This window comes from Pan troglodytes, chromosome 8 (assembly GCF_028858775.2).
Source record: "Pan troglodytes isolate AG18354 chromosome 8, NHGRI_mPanTro3-v2.0_pri, whole genome shotgun sequence".
Taxonomy (NCBI): Eukaryota; Metazoa; Chordata; class Mammalia; order Primates; family Hominidae; genus Pan; species Pan troglodytes.
This window is the reverse complement of record NC_072406.2, coordinates 100880314-100901056: the sequence shown is the minus strand read 5'-3', so window position 1 is coordinate 100901056 and position 20743 is coordinate 100880314. Positions and strand designations below refer to the sequence as shown.

At 36.3% G+C, this 20743-nt stretch overlaps 1 protein-coding gene across 1 annotated transcript in view; it reads right to left on the bottom strand.

The window, feature by feature from the left end:
- Positions 1–1782: 1782 nt before the first annotated feature.
- The window catches only part of LIPF (lipase F, gastric type), a 55704-nt gene continuing 36743 nt past the window's right edge, over positions 1783–20743 (bottom strand). The window contains exons 2-10 of the mRNA XM_054659765.2: positions 13188–13321; positions 12904–13021; positions 11832–12030; positions 10641–10750; positions 8620–8756; positions 6864–7010; positions 4939–5010; positions 4316–4387; positions 1783–2152 (exon numbers count right to left, since the gene is read on the bottom strand). Of these exons, the coding sequence (XP_054515740.1) occupies positions 1916–2152; positions 4316–4387; positions 4939–5010; positions 6864–7010; positions 8620–8756; positions 10641–10750; positions 11832–12030; positions 12904–13021; positions 13188–13292 (1197 nt within the window). The 5' untranslated portion in view covers positions 13293–13321 and the 3' untranslated portion in view covers positions 1783–1915. The remainder of the gene's footprint in view (positions 2153–4315; positions 4388–4938; positions 5011–6863; positions 7011–8619; positions 8757–10640; positions 10751–11831; positions 12031–12903; positions 13022–13187; positions 13322–20743) is intronic.

The window sequence follows — 20743 nt, the reverse complement described above, 5'->3', positions numbered from 1 at the left end:
AAGAACAGTATTATTATGTTAAAACAGAGACTTTATCTTTTAGCAATTCATCCTGAAATCCTCATGGATGAAATATGTGATGCTTGAGATTTGCTTCAAATTAAGATGAGAGAAGTGGCTAGAGATACAGATAAAACCAGATTATGAAACAAGGCTATGTATTGATAATAGTTGAAACCGAGTAATACATACAAAGGGGATTATTAAACTGTTCTGTCTAAAATTATCTATGTTTAACAGTTTCTATTTTACAAAGGGAAAGGATAACTAGAGGAGAGGCGGTATTCAAAGTTGATTCCAGAGTCTCACTCCCTGGTTACTGGGAGAACTTCATTAACTTGACACTTATTTGGCTCAGAGATGTGGGGATGATGAATTTGAGTTTGAAATGATTGAGTTTGACATGGCAGGAGGTTGCCCAAGGAGTGATTACAGCAGGCAGATAGAAATAAACACTTGAAAATTGTGATTACAGCAGGCAGATAGAAATAAACTCTTGAAAATTAGCTGATAAATTGACAGTTCAAATTAACAAATGGGAGATAGCAAAGCTGCTGTAGGAGCAATAAGATAGTATTTAATTGTGTTCAAAATCCAAACCAAAACTGCCTGTATCTGCTGAGTACCGACTAAAAGAAAGGCAGTTAGCTGGAATAGCATAGGAGACTGCAAGAATCTAATGATTGTTCTTTTCTCGAGGAAGTAGAGTTGATAAAACATCTGAGTCCTCAACTGCTTCCACCACCATGAACATTTGTAACTAGTCACTGACATGTTCATGTCAGTTTAGTAAAGTCTAACAACAAAGTTCACTGAAATATTGAAATAAAGTCTCCCAAGTTATCTTCTTTTAGCAATTTCTTGCTTAAAACAAATTAAGTTTGGGGCTTCCTAACAAAGGTTGAGGGATGTGACAATATAATAAACATTGTTAACAGGTTTTTGTGAATACTCACTATGTTTTATACACTATGCTGGGTACAAGATATTCCTTATCTCATTTATATTTTATACATCAAACTGTAACATAGCATAATAGGTGTGATCTGAATAACTTAATTGCATAAAATATGAGGTCACAAATTTGTGGGGTTAATAAAATTTCCAAGGTAAGGCTGTGTGTGTTTAGAAATTTTGAAAGTTTGGGTGAGCCTTTTTTTGTTGTTGTTACTGATGGCAGTTGTACATCCTAATTGATATATCAATGGGGATGTTTCTGGATCCTGTGGTTTCCAGCACTGTGGCAGAGATTTCAAAAATAGTTTGGTTAGTTGGTGCCTATTTGGTGGTCAAGACCCAAAAACATGAGGGCAGAACAATAATAATAATAATAATAGAGCATACCCTTTTCTTCCCAAATTCCTGACTCAGGGTTGACTTCATCTGCTGCTTCCCAAACTACCGTTGCTCTCCACTCCCTGGGAAGTGAAAGTGAGTTGATTCAGTTTATATCCCAATTGGCCTTTCCATGGGGTTAAATATGCAAAATAGTAAGTGATAGGCCCCACTACACAGATGGAAAGACTTAGCTTCATCAACAATAGAAAGCAATATACTCAGTATCAAGTGTACATAAGCAGAGTGAATATGAAGCCAACACTGTCCTTTAGTAACACTTATGGCTCACAGCTCATATATAAGTGAGTTCAGAAGAGAAACTGAATGGGAAAATGAGAAGTTTCACCTCCCCAGAAATATATTCTCTCAAGTATTTCTAGATAAATTTCCAGGTGAAAAATCAAATTTCTTTAAATTAAAAAAATTCAAAATGACAAATGGAAGTTTGTTGATGCCAATATATTTCTAAAGTCAAAATTACAGAAAGAAGCACTGCATGTCAAACATTATGAAAATACTATGTATGAGAGAATAAAGTATTTTGGAAAAACAAATGGATAATTCTTTAAATCCAGAACTACTTTTTATCTTCTGATATCATAGAAACAATGTCATTGTAAACTTCTTGAGGGGCGTCCATTGCCCAGATAAAGTCCAAGTGATTGTAAAAAGGAATCTCCTTGTGGTAAATAAGATTGGGGAGTTTTGGAAGCAAAAGGCCAACATCTTGGGGGTCAGCCAACAGGTCCTTGCCACCGTTCCACACTGCAATTGGTACATTCATGGCTGTCACATTGTAGTAGGGAGGTTGGGACTAGAAAACACAAGAGAAAGAACCAGAGTTTAGGTAACCACACTTTAAACCCAGTACTTACTATTCAAGTAGAGTGTATAACATTAACTGGCGGTTTTATAAGTGAATTCTAGCAATGATTGCACAGAGAAAACCACCTTTATCCACAGAGCAAAGTGAATGCAATATGTTTTAGATAAGTGCTTGTCAAATTCTAATGGGCCTGTGAATCACCTGAAGATCTTGTTGAAGTAAAAATTCTGTTTCAGTAGATCTGGGGAACAGCCTGAGATTCTGCATTCATAGCTGATGCTGATGCCATTGGCTCCAAACCATGCTCTGAATAGCAAGGCTTTGGACAGTAAGTCTTACAAATTAAGAACATAGATTGCAACTCAAGCTAAGGGAAATGGATTTGATTAGATTCTAATTGTTAATAGGTTGTTTCTACCCAAACACTCTAAAATATGATCTCAAAATGTCCTGAGTCATTTATTTGGCTTTGTATTGACTTCCCAGTTATGGTCAGGGGATAGGTCAGTTGTTTCAGTTATGGAGCTGTAATTGTTGAATACTTACCTGAGTATTTACAAAATGTTGCTTCAAATTCTGAGAAAGGGTATTATCATCCCCATGTCCTGTTTCTCGAAAATCACAATTCACACATAGATTTTAAAGAGGTTTACAAAGCAGAAAAAGGAATAAGAGAATTATCTCAAATTTTCTTGCTGCCCAGAGAGAATTTTGTTAGATTTTTTTAGATCATAGTTTCAAGAATAGTAATCCAATATACTAAAAGTTTCTGTATTCTCACATTTTGTGTAATAGCCAACTTGCCATAGCAAAATATTTTATGATATGTAATTTTCCCTAATATTTTCATGATTTCTATTATATTTCCTAAATATTAGAGAAAAGGGAGTGTGTGGAGAATATTCATAATTATAAACCCAGTTTATTTTACTTACATCCTATTATTCAAAGAGTTTTCTAGATGCTGGCCCTGGCTCTTAAATTAGTGTCATTGCTTCAGTTAGTTAAAGACCAACCTGGTATATTATTGGTTTAGTTGGAAGAAGGGTGGACTTGGGGACTGGGTTTCTTGTTCCTCTAAGATGAAGTCCTCTGATTATGAGTATTAGAGTCCAGTAGAAAGAGAGACTCAAAGCAAGCCTGTGTGTTTTGGAGATTTGAGAAAGTGATGGTGGAGGAAAAAATGTTTTCAACAAAAGTTTGATCTCATGCTATTCTGAAAACTTTAAAGATATCAAAAATGCAAAATCAAGGTTGGGGGGCACCTTCTCTACACATAGGACATTGTTGTTAAAACATATAAATTCCTTCTAAATTTTAAGTCGTGGAAACAAATGAAAATTAGTAGAGTTGTTCAGCTACTACTTGGATGGAAAAATTGGATGTGGTGAAAAGGAAGAAGAGAAGGTTGCAAAATACTATAGGGTGCTTCCCTTGTTCAAAAATAGTCAGTGATAACCCGAGAGCTTACCCTGAGCTAAGAGCTTATAGATATTATAGCACAAAATCCTGTCAACAACTTCCTGAGCCTGGGTGGAGAGATGAAGAAATGACTGCCCAAACTCATATTGACTGCAGATAAGATAAACTCCAAAGTCTGGATTCTTATTACAACAAGTGTGAGGACTGCTTAATACGTCTGCCTATGCCAAAGGCCTCTGCCTATTGTAAAATATTTCCAGCCTTGACCTGCAAGCACAGCATCTTTTTCTTCTACTTGGGAATATATCCCAGTGAAATCACTCCTCTGGCTGTCAACAAAGGAAAGGGTATTGTTTAAGGAGACCAGAAATTCCATGAACAGTTAGAATTATTAGCTTATTATATCAGGTATTAGTACTTCAGAAAGGAGAGGACAGTGTGCTGGGGATCTGGGATATGGGACAGGTCTGTGTAATGGCAATGGGTAGTGGTAAGTCCTGGGAAGTCTCTCACACACAGGGGTGTAGTACTTTGAGGGCAGCTTTGTAAACCTCTTTAAATGAGCATAGCCACCAGAGCAGGAATGCATAGTCATGTGGGAGAATGAGAGACAGCACATCAACATTCTTTTGGAAAACAGATGCGCAGTTAACATAATTTCTTCTTTAACATTTAAATAGTTAGTATTGTTGTTCAAAATGTGAATAATTCCAGCTTTAAGAAGCGTACCTGATCATAGTGCATCCTATTCTGAACTGGGCTTCCCCAGTCATAAGCTTGGAATTTCCCAGACTTAACAGCCTAACATAGAGAAATTAAAAGCAAACAAATAAAAATTATTATATTGTGAAAAATAAAATTCAAACATTTCCAAGCAGTTTATTTTCAATTTAAACAATTATTAAGAAACATTTTTCTCATTCCAAAAGATTATTAATAATATAGGACAAGGTATTTATGTAAGTTTAAATGCAGCTTCACTCAAAATAATTTTTCTTGCATGCCAAGTCATAAAAAGCATTTGCTGGGGGGAGGGATAGCATTAGGAGATATACCTAATGCTAACTGACGAGTTAGTGGGTGCAGCACACCAACACGGCACATGTATACATATGTAACAAACCTGCACGTTGTGCACATGTACCTTAAAACTTAAAGTATAATAATAATAAAATAAAATAAAAAGCATTTTCTTCTTTGAAATAAATTCATAGTTATTTTTGTATGGTAGTCAGTGCCAGAAAAATTACCTTCCAGGTGTACTCAGCAGGATATTTTAAGAATGTGTTTAGGTAAAGTGAAAAGGGTTGAGACCCACAAAATAAATTTTAACAGCATTTGGAAAAGAATACCTGGGACCAATGGAACATGTTTTGAACAGAAGTTCCTGCTGGATTATGTGATAGATACACATCCAAGCGACTCTAGAAATCAACAGACACACATATTATATACATACTAAGACACATACTCAGTTTCTTAAAAACAGTAAAGATTTATGTTTTCTGATTCAGGTCAATTGTTTAAAGGTAGCATTTACTGGAAGGATATGAACAACACATTTGTATGTCACTTCAGAATTTGCAAAGTGCAATTGCATGTGTTAACCCATTTAACTTGTAGCTGCCTAATGAGGAGAACTTATTAGTTCCATTTTATCAAAATGAAAATTGGGGCACAAAGAAGTTTAAAGAAATGTCCAAGATCCACACAGAATGGAGCCAGATACTTTAATTTGGGTCTCTGAGTCTAAATTCTCAGCTTTTATGCTTCTCTACCCAGTGCTAGAGTGCTGTAGGTTAAATATTCACACACAGGCCTCTTGCTTTGCAGAACCCCAAGCAACAAACTGAAGTTCCTTTCTCCAGTTGCAGAGGGCCACTTCATAGTGACTCTTAATGCCATTAATATAGCGGACTGTGGCCAGAGTGAAACAAATTGGCCATCTTTATTGGAGACTGAAGATGGTCTTCTGCAAATTATTACGCAGAGGATGAAATCTCTAATTTCCTTTGTTTCCTTTGTCTTATTTTACTATTATTTTTCTTAAAAGACTCTCACTAATGGAATACAGTAATTTGTTCTGCCTTTTGTTCGTGTGATGAGGACAGGCTACTCTCTGTTAAACTCCACATATGGAATGACAAGTAACCACAACACTTCATAGAATTATACCTTCTTATCAATAGATGTAATTTTCTTAGGTGTTCAAGGGTATATAACTAAAGTGACAATTTGGAGGGGAGATAGTTGTCTATGAATAGTAGTAGAAAACCTTATATGCTATTACTATGTGCTATATGCTTTGTACAATGTTCTATATGCTTTAAACATACTAGCTCATTTGATCTTCACAATAACCCATTTTGTGGATGAGGAAATCAAGACAGAGACGTTTAAGTCAGTTCCAAATGTAGGGTTTGAATTTAAACTGATCTAAATCCATACTCTTAACTATGATAGTGTATTTTGTCCGTATGTTTTGAAACTCCAACTCAATACAAAGTGAATGAAAAGGTAGATAAAGAATATGGGCAAAGTCAGCCGGGCGTGGTGGCTCACGCCTGTAATCCCAGCACTTTGGGAAACTGAGGCGTGTGGATCATGAGGTCAGGAGATTGAGACCATCCTGGCTAACGCGATGAAACCCCGACTGTACTAAAAATACAAAAAATTAGCCAGGCGTGGTGGCGGGCGCCTGTAGTTCCAGCTACTCGGGAGGCTGAGGCAAGAGAATGGCGTGAACCCAAGAGGCGGAGCTTGCTATGAGCCGAGATCGCGCCACTGCACTCCAGCCTGGGTGACAAAGCGAGACTCTATCTCAAAAAAAGAATATGGGCAAAGTCTTACATAATTAGTTGCTCAGAAATATAGTCTGTAAGATTTATCAAAATGACTGTCAGCATTAGAAATATTTATTGAAAACATTTATTCAATATCTAGACATTTTTCTCACAAAGGAGCCTGCTAAAATATATGGTTCAGTCCTTTCTCTTACAGAATTTAAATGTAACACCTAGTATTTAGTTGGTCATAAGTGAGTAGTGAATTGTTTTTTTTCTTCATGTTGTTTATTTGGTTTAGGGGCAACTGGGGTGATGGAAGGATGCTGGAAGTGATGAAATTGGGAGCAATGATTTGTGATTTCTCTCATGTTTATCAGGATATCGCAGTTCTGAACCTACTCCTTGTTCTCATAAAGTACCACTACTAAGTGGCAATGAAACAAGTAATCAAAGATGTTGCTCAAAATATAGAAATTGAAATGCATACTAACCGTGTTAAAGTTCTTACTGTCAAATCCACAAATTATAAATAAGGCATTGCTGCAAAGGAGATTCAGTGTCTCACGGGAGCACACTTCAGTAGCAAGAAATTGATCAAAGAAGTTGTGTGGGTAGAATATTTTGTCACCAAATATAATCTGGAAAATAAAGGCACTATTAGAGGGTTGTAGCAATCAAGCTGCAGAAAAGACTCACTAGTTTATCTAATCTACTTATACATGTGTGATGAGGATGATGATATATTCTTATTCTTACATGTTGTTTTAGGAATTTCCAATACTTTATTTAGTTAATTCCCTAATAAAGTTGTGAAATGGGCAGCACAGATATCAATACTGGGTATCTATTGTGGCACTGAGAACTGTACTGGCTGCTGAGAGGAAGTATAAGACACAAAGAGTTACAATCTAGTTGGGGTGATAGGAGTTGTGGGATAAAATCTTAAAAACACATGGCAGACTGTCATAATGAAGTGCCAAGATATGAGATTTCAGCAATAAATTGTGAAAAGTTTGGGAGGAGAAATGGTGACTTGGCCATATTTTCAGCAAAGCCTTTACAGAGGCAATGAGGCTCAGTATAAGAATTGAAAGAGTTTGCCCCAACTCTCTTTGAGGAAGGCAGATATTTTGTCATCTCTATTTTATACACGAGGAAACATGAGGTTAACATGAGTTAGGGTCTTGGGCTAAGTAGAGCTCAATTATACCTAGAATCCTTACCCAAGCCTCTAACTTGAGGTCTATTGCTTTTCTAAATTTTAATCTACGTCTGCATTGCCTATCAGAAAATCTGAGTATGAGTAGGAAATAAGTTCTCAATCAATGTAGCCAATAACTATTTCTGGGTCATCACAAAATTTTAGATTTTAATAAAAGTTTTCCAAATGTAGTTTGCCTATAGGTAAGTTCTCTTAGGCTTTAGACATACATATTAATACAGAATGAAAAGAGATGAATAGTACAAAACCATAGAAGGAAATGGAATCCTTATATTTTATAACCTGAGGCTAAACCATTCTCCTAAAGGAAAGAGTGTGTGTGTGTGTGTGTGTGTGTGTGTGTGTGTGTGTGTGTGTGTGTGTGTTGGTTTTACTGGGTGAGAGAATTAGGGTATTAAGCATTGTCAAACAAAACGATTAATTCCATAACATGTGTGCCTACTGCATAAGGCACTTAATATTTATAATTTATTGAAAGCCACACCACTGACTTATGAGATCGCCCATTTAAAGATGAAGGAGCTCTTAGGAAAGCCAAAAAGGAAAGCCATGAGAGATCTCAAGGTGTTTGCCTCACTCAATCACTGATTTATTTCCCCCTTTTCTCCCTTTCCCTTCCCTTCCTTTCCCTCCTCTTTCCAGTCTCTCTGGCCCAAGTGGGTTAGTCTTCTCATTTGACTATTTTGTTTTGTTTTTATTTCATCTTCCCTTCTCCTGGAGTGGAATCACAGCCTTGACACAACTGTGTAGAGTGCTTAATAAACAAACCATCTGTGAAAAAGCAAAACTACTCCCAGGCATTGCTGACCCACATGAAGAACAAAGAAAGAAAGGGGGATCTCGCAGGCTGTAAGGAGATTCAAACATGGTCAGTGCTATGGAAGAAATAATACAGATGCGAACAGCTCCATTTTTGGATATAAAAATGATTGTTCTCTTTTTATAACTCTGTTCTCTTTTTATAACTTTAAAATCCATGGGCAATCGAGGGTCTTAGATTCACTTAATTAAAGAGAATTGCATACCTTGAAGAGGGATTGAGGAACAAATCTAAGTTTGTTTATAAGGCTTTTTGTGTACTTCACAGTGGCAACAGGAGCTAGAGCATAGAAGGTTTTGATTCTTTTAGCCAGGCTGGGATTGGTGGAAAAGGCAATAAAACCTGAAAAAGAACAAGGAACTGGTGAAAAAGGTGTGTGTGTGTGTGTTGTTGTTGTTGTTTTGTTTGTTTTTATAAGTGTGACATTATTTTGGACTTACTAAGGATGGTGTTTGAGACAGCCTGAGAAATTAGCATCTCTGCTGGCTCAGTGATTAGATTTTGGTATGTTTGTTTTATTTTCATAGATTTTTCTATGGGGACATGAGGCTGGAACGTTTTAAAAGTTATCATAAAACTTTATCTGACCTTAGAAAATAGACCAAATTTAGGATACTCATATGGTTACAAAAAAATTTTTTTTATGAATTTCTTTATGAATTTATATTTTTTATGAATTTAAATGTATCTCATTACAATGAGATAATTAATTAACACTTAATATGAGTAGAGTATATAAGTGGAAAGGTTAAGAGTAGAAATTTAAATATGACCAAACTCAATTTGAATCCTGGCTCTGTGGTTTATTAGCTTTGTGACCTTGGACAAGCCACCTAATCTCTAAGAACCACTGTTTCCCTATCTGAAATACAAGGATAGTGGTGAGTGCTTCATTCGGTTGTTAGGAACTAAAGGAAGTAAATCATGTAAAGAAAGAATTTATCATGATTCTTGGCACATAGTAAATGCTTGATAAATAAGGACCCAAGAGAATTCAAATATCTATACATAGTAAATACATTCAGTAATGAATTAATTTTGTAAGCAGTAGTATACTGGCAGATGAGGATGTGATCAAGTAGTTATCAAATTTAACACTGCAGTATAGCTACATAGGCAAGGCCCTCCCACTGTCAATAATGACATATAGATGAGACTCAAGAATGGCCTAAAAAAACCCTTTCAGATATAGACAACTATATAATATGTAGTCTGGTTCTATTTGTGGAAGAATGGTTTTTCCAAGAACACCCTTCATCCAGGTCACCACCATCTCCCGCATGGGTACTATAAGTGTCCTCTAATTGGTTCTCTGCTCCTGCCTCTTTGCCCCTGGCAACAAAAGGGATCCTGTTATGAATCATGTAACTCTTCGATTCAAAATTATTCTGCAGTTTTCTTTTTTTATCAGAGTGAAAGCTAAAATCCCTACAACAGCCAAAGAGCCCTGAACAGTCTTTCCTCCCCAACATCTGTGATCTCATCTCTCACTCTCTCTGTCTCTTTCTCAATTTGATTCATCCACACAAGGCATAGCCTCACTGCTGTTCTTGAACAAACTAGGTGTGCTCCAGCTTCAGATTCTTCTCACTTGCTATTCTCTCTTCCTGGAACATCTGATGCCTACTGGGTAGGCACATGACTCACTCTCTGACCTTCATCATGACTTTACCCAAAGAGTGCTTGTGTTACCAATCTACAATTTCTGTGAACCCCTCTGGTGCTCTCTAATGTAATTCCCTGGGTTATTTTCTCTCCATAGCTTTAGCATTATCTAAAATATATTACATTTTACTTTTTAACCTTTTTTATTTTCTCTGCCTCCTATCTCTAGAGTATAAATGGTACAAAGGCAGAAGTTTCCATCTATTTTATTTATTTCTGTATTCTTTTGATACATCATAGGAGCCTGCCCCATAAATATGGTCAAATGAATAGAATAAACTTAGGTCAGTGGCTGTATGGTATAATGCTTCAGAGTATGTGCTTGGGAGTCAGACTGCCTGAGCTACTCTATTGGTAATAATCCATGTAACCTTGCACGAACTGTATACCGTTGTTTTGTTTTCCCATATAATAGGAATTATAATTGTCCCTATGTCATTGTGTTGTTGGAGGCATTAAATGAATGGAAAGCAATTAGTGTGGTTGCTAACATGCCTACCATAACCACTGGGAAAGTGTTTATGAGAAGTAAACCACTTGGCCTTGACTGCCATTACTTACCAATGGTGGTGCCCTGGGAATGGCCAACGTAGTGTAGCTGCTTCTGTCCAGTTTTCTTTACAATGAAGTCGATTGTGGCTGGAAGGTCATATTTAGCCATTTCATCAAAGCTGAAAGGAAAAAGACGAAATGAAAGTGAATACATTTCCTTGCTATTGTTTCTAAAATTCAAGCATTTATAGCTAATGATCCCTTTGGGATACAGAAAACTGGATTCTCTAAACATTGATGCTTATAGACCATCAGTGGATGTCAGGTGCCCTTTGGGGCAACTTCTTATAAACAACTGACATCATTTCTGAAGCGCAGCATTGCAGCCACAATTGAATCCAAACAAGATAGTATCTGTAGGTGGGAATTATTTCTATCCCTGAAATGAAATGTCAGATTTAATAATAATGTGTATGCTGTGTTCCATGTCATTTAATATAAATCCTATCTTTCTCTATTTTATTTTTCCCAAATCAGCCAACATGATATTTTGAAAATGAAAACTGTATTATGCCACTCCTCTTTTTAAAACTTCTCAGTGCACTCAGAATGAGGCCCAAGGCTCTCACTATCACCACTACTGCCCCATCTGCACCTCAGTCTTCACTCATGTCATTTTCCCTTTTCCCGCTACACCTGGGACACACAGGTTTCCTTTCAGCTCCTAGGACTCTTGGAACACTTTCATGCCTTAGCATCAGCAGCCAGGTTTTGTTCTGTTCTCTACCTCCATAAGTAATTTCCAGGAATAAGGCACAAGAAGACCAGTGAGAGAAGCCCATGATAATCTCTCCATGATATCTGAATTTCACTCTCCCCACCCCTCCTATTAATGATGATTCAGATTGCTGTTCTCCTACCCCCAAATGGGTTTTTACTTCTCTCTTGAATCCATATGGACATTCCTTTGGAATTTTCCAGGGGCTGTGAGTTTCCTTGCTTCAGCCATATTGTTCATTCCATTTGGAAAATCACTTTCAGGGAATCCCTAATGGAGACTCCTGAGATCACAGAAAGTTTGAAGGAAAAGCTATCCTAGGAATGAGGTACATGGAAGAATCCAAAAATGGATTAGAATGAAAATGACTTGTTTATCCTCCTACTTGGAGTGTAATTTGTTAAAATGGGACTGGATTAGAAGGGGCAAATGCCTATGCTTTTAAAGCCCAGTGTTTATTTTTAATTGTCCCTTTTGTTTACCTGAAAGCCCAGAATTCAACTGAATCTGGTGAATAGTACAAGTTTCTTCTAGCCCAGGTGTTTCCTCTGCTGTTGCCCAGCCACACATCATAACCAGCATCTGCCAGAATGAAGGCAAGGCTGTTGTTCGGCAGGTTGGAAATCCAGTTTGTGGCTGATGCAAGCAAACCATGCTGCAAAAACACAACAGGTCTCTGGCCTAAGGAAGAAAATGTTTATAAACTTTATAAATGTATTCCTTATTCTAGGATAAATGTGAGGCTAGAAACAGTCTTCCATATGACTAGCACTAAATACATTTGCCTGATTGAGTTGATTATTTTTGAATATCTTATCTTAATTGTGGTGATGATTTCTCAGGGAGTTGATTTCTCAGATGCCAAAACTTATGAAACTGCACACCTTAAATATGAGCAGCTTATTATATGCCAGTTACATCTCAATAAAACTATTGAAAAAATTATATTCTCAGCTAATTCAGCACAATGTTAAATTTGGTAAACTGTGAGTGGTAAAATTACGAGTAATCTTTTTTTTCTTTTTGTACTTCATAACATTTCTACAATGAGTAAAAGGTAAATTTTTAATAGTACTAGTGAAAATTAGCCTGTATGTGTTTAGGAAATGAGCCTTGAATTGGTTCCCCATCTTCCCCTCTGCAACACACACCCTGGCTAACTCTTCCTGATCCTTACTTAGATCTTCATCCAGTTATTGTTTCTGAGAGTGAGCTTTCCTTGACTCCCTTAGCTGAGTTAGGTGATTTTATTAAAACCTTCAGTTTAATATCCTATGTACAGTTGTAGCTTGAGCTTATCACATATTATTATAATCACTCATTTACTTGTCTATTTCATTGGCTTGATGATGATCTCCTTGAAGATTGAAAATATAGCTTATTTTTGCATTTCCAGAATGAGCAAGACATTACATTTTTAGCAAGAAATAAAAGGAGGAAAAAGGAAAGAACAAAAGAAGGAAAAGTTGGAGGAAGAAAGGAGAGAGGGAAGGAGGAAGAAAGAAGGAAAGGAAAAAAGAGAGAAAGGAAGGAAGAAAAGAAGCTTATATATACCTGTATTCCCTGAATTTTTCTTCCCATAAGGAATTCTGTTGACTTCAAGAATATAACCATCTTCAGTCACAACTTCGTATTCTTCATTTGGGTATCCCCAATAAGTAATCATCTGACTCTGAGGAAGCAAACCCAAAAGTTTAAATTTTAGTTGATTTTTAGATATATCTAATAAATGAATATTACTGTTTATTTTTAATTGGTCATATAAAATCTTTAACTCATTATGATTTTAAATAATAGCATCTTTTAGTTTTATAGAGTTTTTCCCCAGAGTAACTTACAATGTTCATAGTCACTTCAGGGCTTTCAGGATGTAATTTTCCAAAGAAACCATGTGTAGTCCCCAGTACAGATATCAAACTTGCCATTGTTAAAAGCAGCCACATTTTGGACCTGCCTGAAAGAAAAGAATAACCTGTGCCATGGTTAACCCATTATACTTTCATAATGCTTATATTTTATGCCAATTTTACCTTTGTGCCAAGTAGAGGAATGCTTGGGTTTGATTATATTCCATTGGGCAATAAACTGAGACATGTGGATGTCAGCACAGGTAACTTAATGCTTAACATGTTTTAATGCTTAACATGTTTAAGCTTTTAATGCTTAACTTGTTTTCACTGTTTGATTCCTTTTGTTTAAGAACATTTTCCACTTGGTTTCAAGCCATACTGAATTAATCTTAATTGGCAAAAAAAAAAAAAGCCTCTAATTGGCATAACAATGTGTCCTTATTATGCTTTGTGTTGAAGACTTTTGCCTCCTTATTTTGAGAGCCCAGATTTGGGTGAGGAATGTGTGGGCCTTTGACTTCTCTATATCCAATCTCTATATAATGTGTGTTCAAAGTCATCATGGTGATTTTAAATGTTGTTTATAATAGTTATTCCATAAACATTTACTAATTTGAGGTTATTATGTGATTTTCCCACCTCTGCTTCCAGGGTAGCTGGGACTACAGGTGTTCATCTGGCTAATTTTTTTTCTTTTTTTTAGAGATAGGGTGTTTCTACATTACTCAGACTGGTCTCGAACTCCTGGCCTCAAGGTATCTTCCCTCCTGGGCTTCCCAAAGCACTGGGATTATAGACATAAGCCACCACACCTAGCCTTATAGACAATATTTGGTATTAGACCCACAACACCTGAACTTCCTTCTATGTTGTAGTCACCGATTATAAGTTTGAGAATCTTCAGATATTAAGCTGGTGAAAAAGCTTCAATACAGAAGTGATATTGTCCTCAAATATTTGAAGGGAAGCCATGTAGAGGACAGTTTTAAATCACTTCATTTTTAGTGTGTCAGAAATAAATTATTCAATAAATATTTATTGAGAAACTGTATGTTAGGAGCAATACTTGGAGATCATATGTAGAAATATTTGACTTGAATACAGTGAAGAATTTGTAATATTTGGATCTTTGGATTCAAGTGGAATTCTTTGAAAAGTGGTGACTTCCCAGTTGCTGATAATATTTCAAGAAAACCCGTTTATAGTAATTCATGCAGAGCACATAGCATAGTTCCTGATTTACAGTAAAACCAGACCAGAACTCTCAAGGCCTAAATCTGACCCTCTGGTCTAATAGTTTGCCCACTGGTTTAGTATAGGATTAGATTTAAGGGTATCTCTTAAAAATCAGTTTTTGGCAGAGCACGGTAGCTCATGCCTGCAAACCCAGCACTTTGGGAGGCTGAGGCGGGCGGATCAGGAGGTCAGGAGATCGAGGCCATCCTGGCTAACACAGTGAAACCACGTCCCTACTAAAAATACAAAAAAATTAGCCAGGTGTGCGCGCCTGTAATCCCAGCTACTCGGGAGGCTGAGATGGAAGAGTCCTTGAACCGAGAAGGCGGAGGTTGCAGTGAGCGGAGATCGCACCATTGCACTCCAGCCCAGGAGACAGTGTGAGACTCCATCTCAAAAAAAAAAAAAAAAAAAAATCAGTTTTTAACTAAGCCTTGTTTTTACCATGATATTTTAGGAAGAGATAAACTAATATATAAAGACTAACCAGTAGTGTTGTAACATTCAAACCAGAGGCTTTCATCAAACATTTCAGGAACCCACATGACCTCCATTAAGTGATTTGCCATTGTAAAGTGAGGACACTTAACCTACTGTTTGCATTGGAGAACATCTCAATGGGCTCAAAGATGTTCAAGGGCAGAATAAATTTCTCAAAATGCTTGTTGCCAAGTCCTAGGAAAATACCAGTAATTAACACATACAGAGGGCTCACTATGTGCTGTACTGTGTGTTCAACATGGTATACGTGAAATGAACTATCTTTGCTAAGACAGTGTTCTCATCTATAAAACAGGGCCTGTAATAGTATATTTCTCTATGTTAGGGGAATTCATTATGATAACAAAAGTAAAGTTCTCAACATGCTGGGCATCTCATAAATGTTAGTTAAATATAGTTATTATTACTATTATCTCATTTAATTCTCATAGCAACTCTATGAAGTAGGTAGCATTATATTATCCATTTTACAAATAAGCAAGGTAAGGCTAAAAGAGGACTCGCCCAACCAAATATATAGAGAGTAGTGGAGCCCATATTTGAAACTAGTCTATTTCCAAAGGCTATGTTCTTCCCCACTGTAATACTCCTTCAGTATGACCCTGGGCCAGCTTTTATAGGGACATCCCCAGGGAGATTTATATAATTTGGTCTAGACTTCTGTTTTGAAAGGTTTATAATTTAAATAAATGTTTTAGTAGCCTATAAGGTTTCACAATCATATTAATAATGATCAATTCAACAGCAGTTGATTTGGATGATATTAAATATTAAACATAGCATATTAATACAGCCAACTATATGTCACTAGATTACTGATCTATTCCTTCTCAAAAAGAAGAATCACAGAGACTAGACTTTCACATTAGGAACTTAATAAACAAATTTGTAATTCAATAATTAAGAAATTATGAGACTTTCACATTAGGCACTAATTGCAATAATAAACAAATTTGTCATTCCATAATTAAGAATCTCATGTCCATACAAAAAAAAGAAGAAAATAAATCAAATCCTAGAGGAATAAGCCATAATTTAAACAGATACATTTATGCAGGTGAATATGCAACAAATATCTAAGCCTTTAAAAATGCATCACTTGGGATAAAGAAAAAATCTAATAATTCAAATAACAATTTTGTTCAGCAGAAGTTCTACTTACAGTTTCCTCAGAAATAGTTAGGATTCTGTTTCTCTGGCTGGTTAGTATTTTGGTCAATGTTGTATTGACTTCTTATATACAAAACCTTCAACAATGGTCAGATTCCTCGTCCACTGATTACATTACCAAAAAGACTTACTATCTGGGCATCATCTAATGTTAACAGGACAAAACTAAAAATTAAATATTGCATTCATTTTCACATAATACTGAGTGCTCACCTTTAACTTTTAACAAAGACAAATATTGGCCAAAGTAGTTCTGAGGATTAAAATGATTTAGAAACCATTAAAAATAATCCTTGATAGCCTAAACATATAAACGTTTTTGAGCCAAAGGTATAATGCAAATGATTATATAGTTTGGCTCAGATAGAGAGGCATAAAATGACAAAAGGCCACCTGTTATTCTTTAAAAATGCAGCGCATAAGCTATTTTGACTAGATGGTTAGATAAGTGAATGTGTTCAGCAAAGATTAATATTTTATTATGGTCTTTGACCAGGGTCTCAAATCCTACAGAGAATGGTCTAGCTATTATACAAAACCCAGCCCTTGACCTTTAAGAACATATGTTTGGTGTCTTTTTCCTTCTAAGAAATCTAGGCTTAATACCTGGACGATGAAACAATCTGTACAACAAATCTCCAGGACACAGGTTTACCTATGTAACAAACCTGCACTTGTACCCCTAAACTTAAAATGAAAGTTAAAAAAAAAGGAAACAAAAAAATCTATGGGTTATAGTTTGAACAATATGAATGTGTTTATTAAAAGTATATATTAAATTATGTTTTAAAATACAGTTGATCCTTTACAACCATCATGAGCATCTGTTGCTCGTGGGATACATGTGCGGAATGTGCAGGTTTGCTGCATAGTATACATGCGCCATGGTGGTTTGCTGCACCCATCCACCCATCATCTACATTAGGTATTTCTCCTAGTGCTATCCCTCCCGTTGTCCCCTAGCCCCTGGCAGGCCCTGGTGTGTGACGTTCCCTTCCCTGTGTCCATGTGTTCTCATTGTTCAACTCCCACTTATGAATGAGAACATGCGGTGTTTGGTTTTCTCTTCCTGTGTTAGTTTGCTGAGAATGATGGTTTCCAGCTTTATCCATGTCCCTGTGAAGGACATGAACTCATCCTTTTTTATGGCTGCATAGTATTCCATGGTGTATATGTGCCACATTTTCTTTATCCAGTCTATTATTGATGGGCATTTGGGTTGGTTCCAAGTCTTTGCTATTGTGAATAGTGCTGCAATAAACATATGTGTGCATGTGTTCCTTACAGTGGAATGATTTATAATCCTTGGGGTATATACCCAGTAATGGGATTGCTGGGTCAAATCGTATTTCTGGTTCTAGATCCTTGAGGAATTGCCACACTGTCTTCCACAATGGTTGAACTAATTTACACTCCCACCAACAGTGAAAAAGCGTTCCTATTTCTCCACATCCTCTCCAGCATCTGTTATTTCCTGACTTTTTAATGATCGCCATTCTAACTGGAGTGAGATGGTATCTCATTGTGGTTTTGATTTGCATTTCTCTAATGACCAGTGATGTTGAGCTTTTTTTTCATATGTTTGTTGGTGGCATAACTGTCTTCTTTTGAGAAATGTCTGTTCATATCGTTCAACCACTTTTTGATGGGGTTGTTTTTTTCTTGTAAATTTGTTTAAGTTCCTTGTAGATTCTGGATATTAGCCTTTCGTCAAATGGATAGATTGTAAAAATTTTCTCCCATTCTTTAGGTTGCCTATTCACTCTGATGATAGCTTAGTTTGCTGCATAGAAGCTCTTTAGTTTAATTAGCTCCCATTTGTCAATTTTGGCTTTTGCTGCCGTTGCTTTTGGTGTTTTAAACATGAAGCCTTTGCCCATGCCTATGTCCTGAATGGTATTGCCTAGGTTTTCTTCTAGGGTTTTTATGGTTTTAGGTCTTATTTTAAGTCCTTAATCCATCTTGAGTTAATTTTTGTATAAGATGTAAGGAAGGGGTCTGGTTTCAGTTTTCTGCCTATGGCTAGCCAGTTTTCCCAACACCATTAATTAAATAGAGAATCCTTTCCCCATTGCTTGTGTCAGGTTTGTCAAAGATCAAATTGTCCTTTTTTTGCTTGGTACGTTTTACTCATGATTCAAGATTTAAGTTTCACTTCAAATGTCATCTCCATGATGAGGACTTCTCTGAATTGTCCAACAGAGTTAGTTCATTCTTCCCCTGGTTGTCCTAGGTCTTCATGCATACCACACTTCTCACAGTTTTTGTGCTTTAAATATAAGCTGTCTGTTTCCTATCTAGACTGTGTATAACGAATGAAAGGGTGGTAGAATGTATATATATTATACATATTATATATATTTATATATTATATGTTATATATAATAAATTAGCACATGAGTAGAGACCAAAGAAGTTAATAAAATAGCACATACTTTAGAAAATTTAAAGAACTCGGGACATAAATATAAGACAGTATTATCAATAGTGTTTCATGTTGGCCTCACTGAAGAAACATAGCAAGATCCACAAGAGTGCCCCAGCCTGTTCATAAGCAGATGCTGCCCTTTATATACTGTGAAAATTTATTTACCTTTTTTTTTCTGACAGGGAGAAGAATAGCATAAGCACAAAAGCATGAGCTCTGGGGTTAAACTGATTAAGCTCAAATTTTTGCACTACCACTTGCTTCCTGTATGAATTTATGTCAACTTCAGTCTCTCACTTCCTTCTTTTATAAGATTGGGATAACATTGCCTACCTCTCAGATTGTTGTTGTTAAAAATTAAATGAGATAATTAATTAAGTGAGATAATTCTTAATATACTTAGCAAAAGGCATAGTATAAATGCTCAGTAAATGGTACTTTTTATTTTTATTATGAATAAATTTACTAATTTCTCAAGACCTCATTCATTCATTGAGAACAAATATTTATCAAGTGCCTATTGCGTGTTCAACACTGTTTCAGAAGGTAGAAATACTTATTAAAAAGGCAAAAGAGATTCCTGTCCTGTAGGAGCTTACATATTACAGTACAGAGAGACAAACAATGAAGAAAGGGACAAAAATCTTAAACAGACCTTGAAAAGCACTGTGAAGAAACAGAGTTATATGAAAGAGAATAAGCAGAGGTGGATCACTTAGGATGAAGTAGCCATGGAAGGCTTCTCTCAGGAAGCAACTGGGACCTAAATGACAGGAAGGAACCAGCCTTGTGAAGAGCCAGTGAAATGCATTCCAGGCCAAGTTCAAAGAGCATGAAGTGGGAAATGACTTGTCATCTTCAGTGAACAGAAAAGAGGCCAGGATATGGCTGAGGCACAGGGAGTGAGGGTGAGAATGGTATAAGGTAATGTTGGAAAATAAGCCAGGTGCAGATCATAAGGCTCATGATAAGGAGCTTTGAATTCATTTTAAGAGGAATAGAATGCACTGAAGGGTTTGAAGCAGGGTAGTGATATGCTGTATGTTTTTAAAAAAATCAACCTGGAGACTGTATAAAGATGAAGAAAGAAAGGAAAGAATGGAAACAGGAATGGCAGTTAGGAGCTTTTGCAGTGTTTCAGCTGAAAGATGATACAGCTTTGATCAGAATGGTAGCAGAAAAGGTAATAAGAGCTGATTCAAGGTATCTTCTGGGTGTTAGTCTGATAGAATTTACTAACGTTGGATTCAGGAGAGGTCAGGGTGGGAGAAAAAAAGGAGAAATAAGAATGATTCATAGGTTTCTGCTTTAACCAACTGGGTGGATGGTAGATTGGATGGTTAATTACACAGGGAAGCCTCAGGAAGGAGCAGATGGGAGTGGGAGGTAGAAAGTCAGGAAATCCATTTTGGATATTTTGAGTCATAGATGAAAATATGAAATAGATATTTTTCATAATACTATTGAGTTTAAGGAAACATTTGTATTGGAAACAAATGTGACTGTAATTAGTACACAAATGGTATCTAAGCCTTGCAATGGGATAAAATCACTTAGGGAAGTAGCTCTCAATTTTGACTATGTACTAGATTCCCCTGGGGAACTTTTAAATACAGATGCCAAATCCCAGCCCTGATCAATTGAATAAGAAGCCCTAGGGTGTTAGTTGGACATGAATATTAAAAAAGAAGCTGTTAGATTAATTCTGACCCATTCTTGAGTGCTGAGAACCACTGACCCAGGGAGAGATTTTAGAAAGAGAAGAGAAAGTGGCCCTAGATTGAGCTCTGAGACACTACAATGCTTAGAGAACTAAGATTCCCACTAAAGAGAACTGACAAGGAGCAGCCCAAGAGACTGAAAATAGACAAACTTGGTACTCTCAAGAGAGGAAAGGGTTTAAAATAGTGTGGCTAACTGGTTTCAGTGTTACTAAGAGGTCAAGTATGCTGAGGACAGATGTAGTGTTTTAAAATTTATTTTTCATTGAAGCATAATATATACATAATAAAGTGTACTGTATACATCTTAAGTGCACATTTTGATTACTTTGTGTACCTGTAGACACTGGAGTAACTGCCACTCAGATCCAGATATGAAACTTTCCAACACCCTAAAAGGATCTTCTGTTTCTCTTCCAGATTCATATCTCCCTCACCTCCAGGAAGAAAGCAATTTTCTGATTATATAGTCATGGATTAGTTTTGCC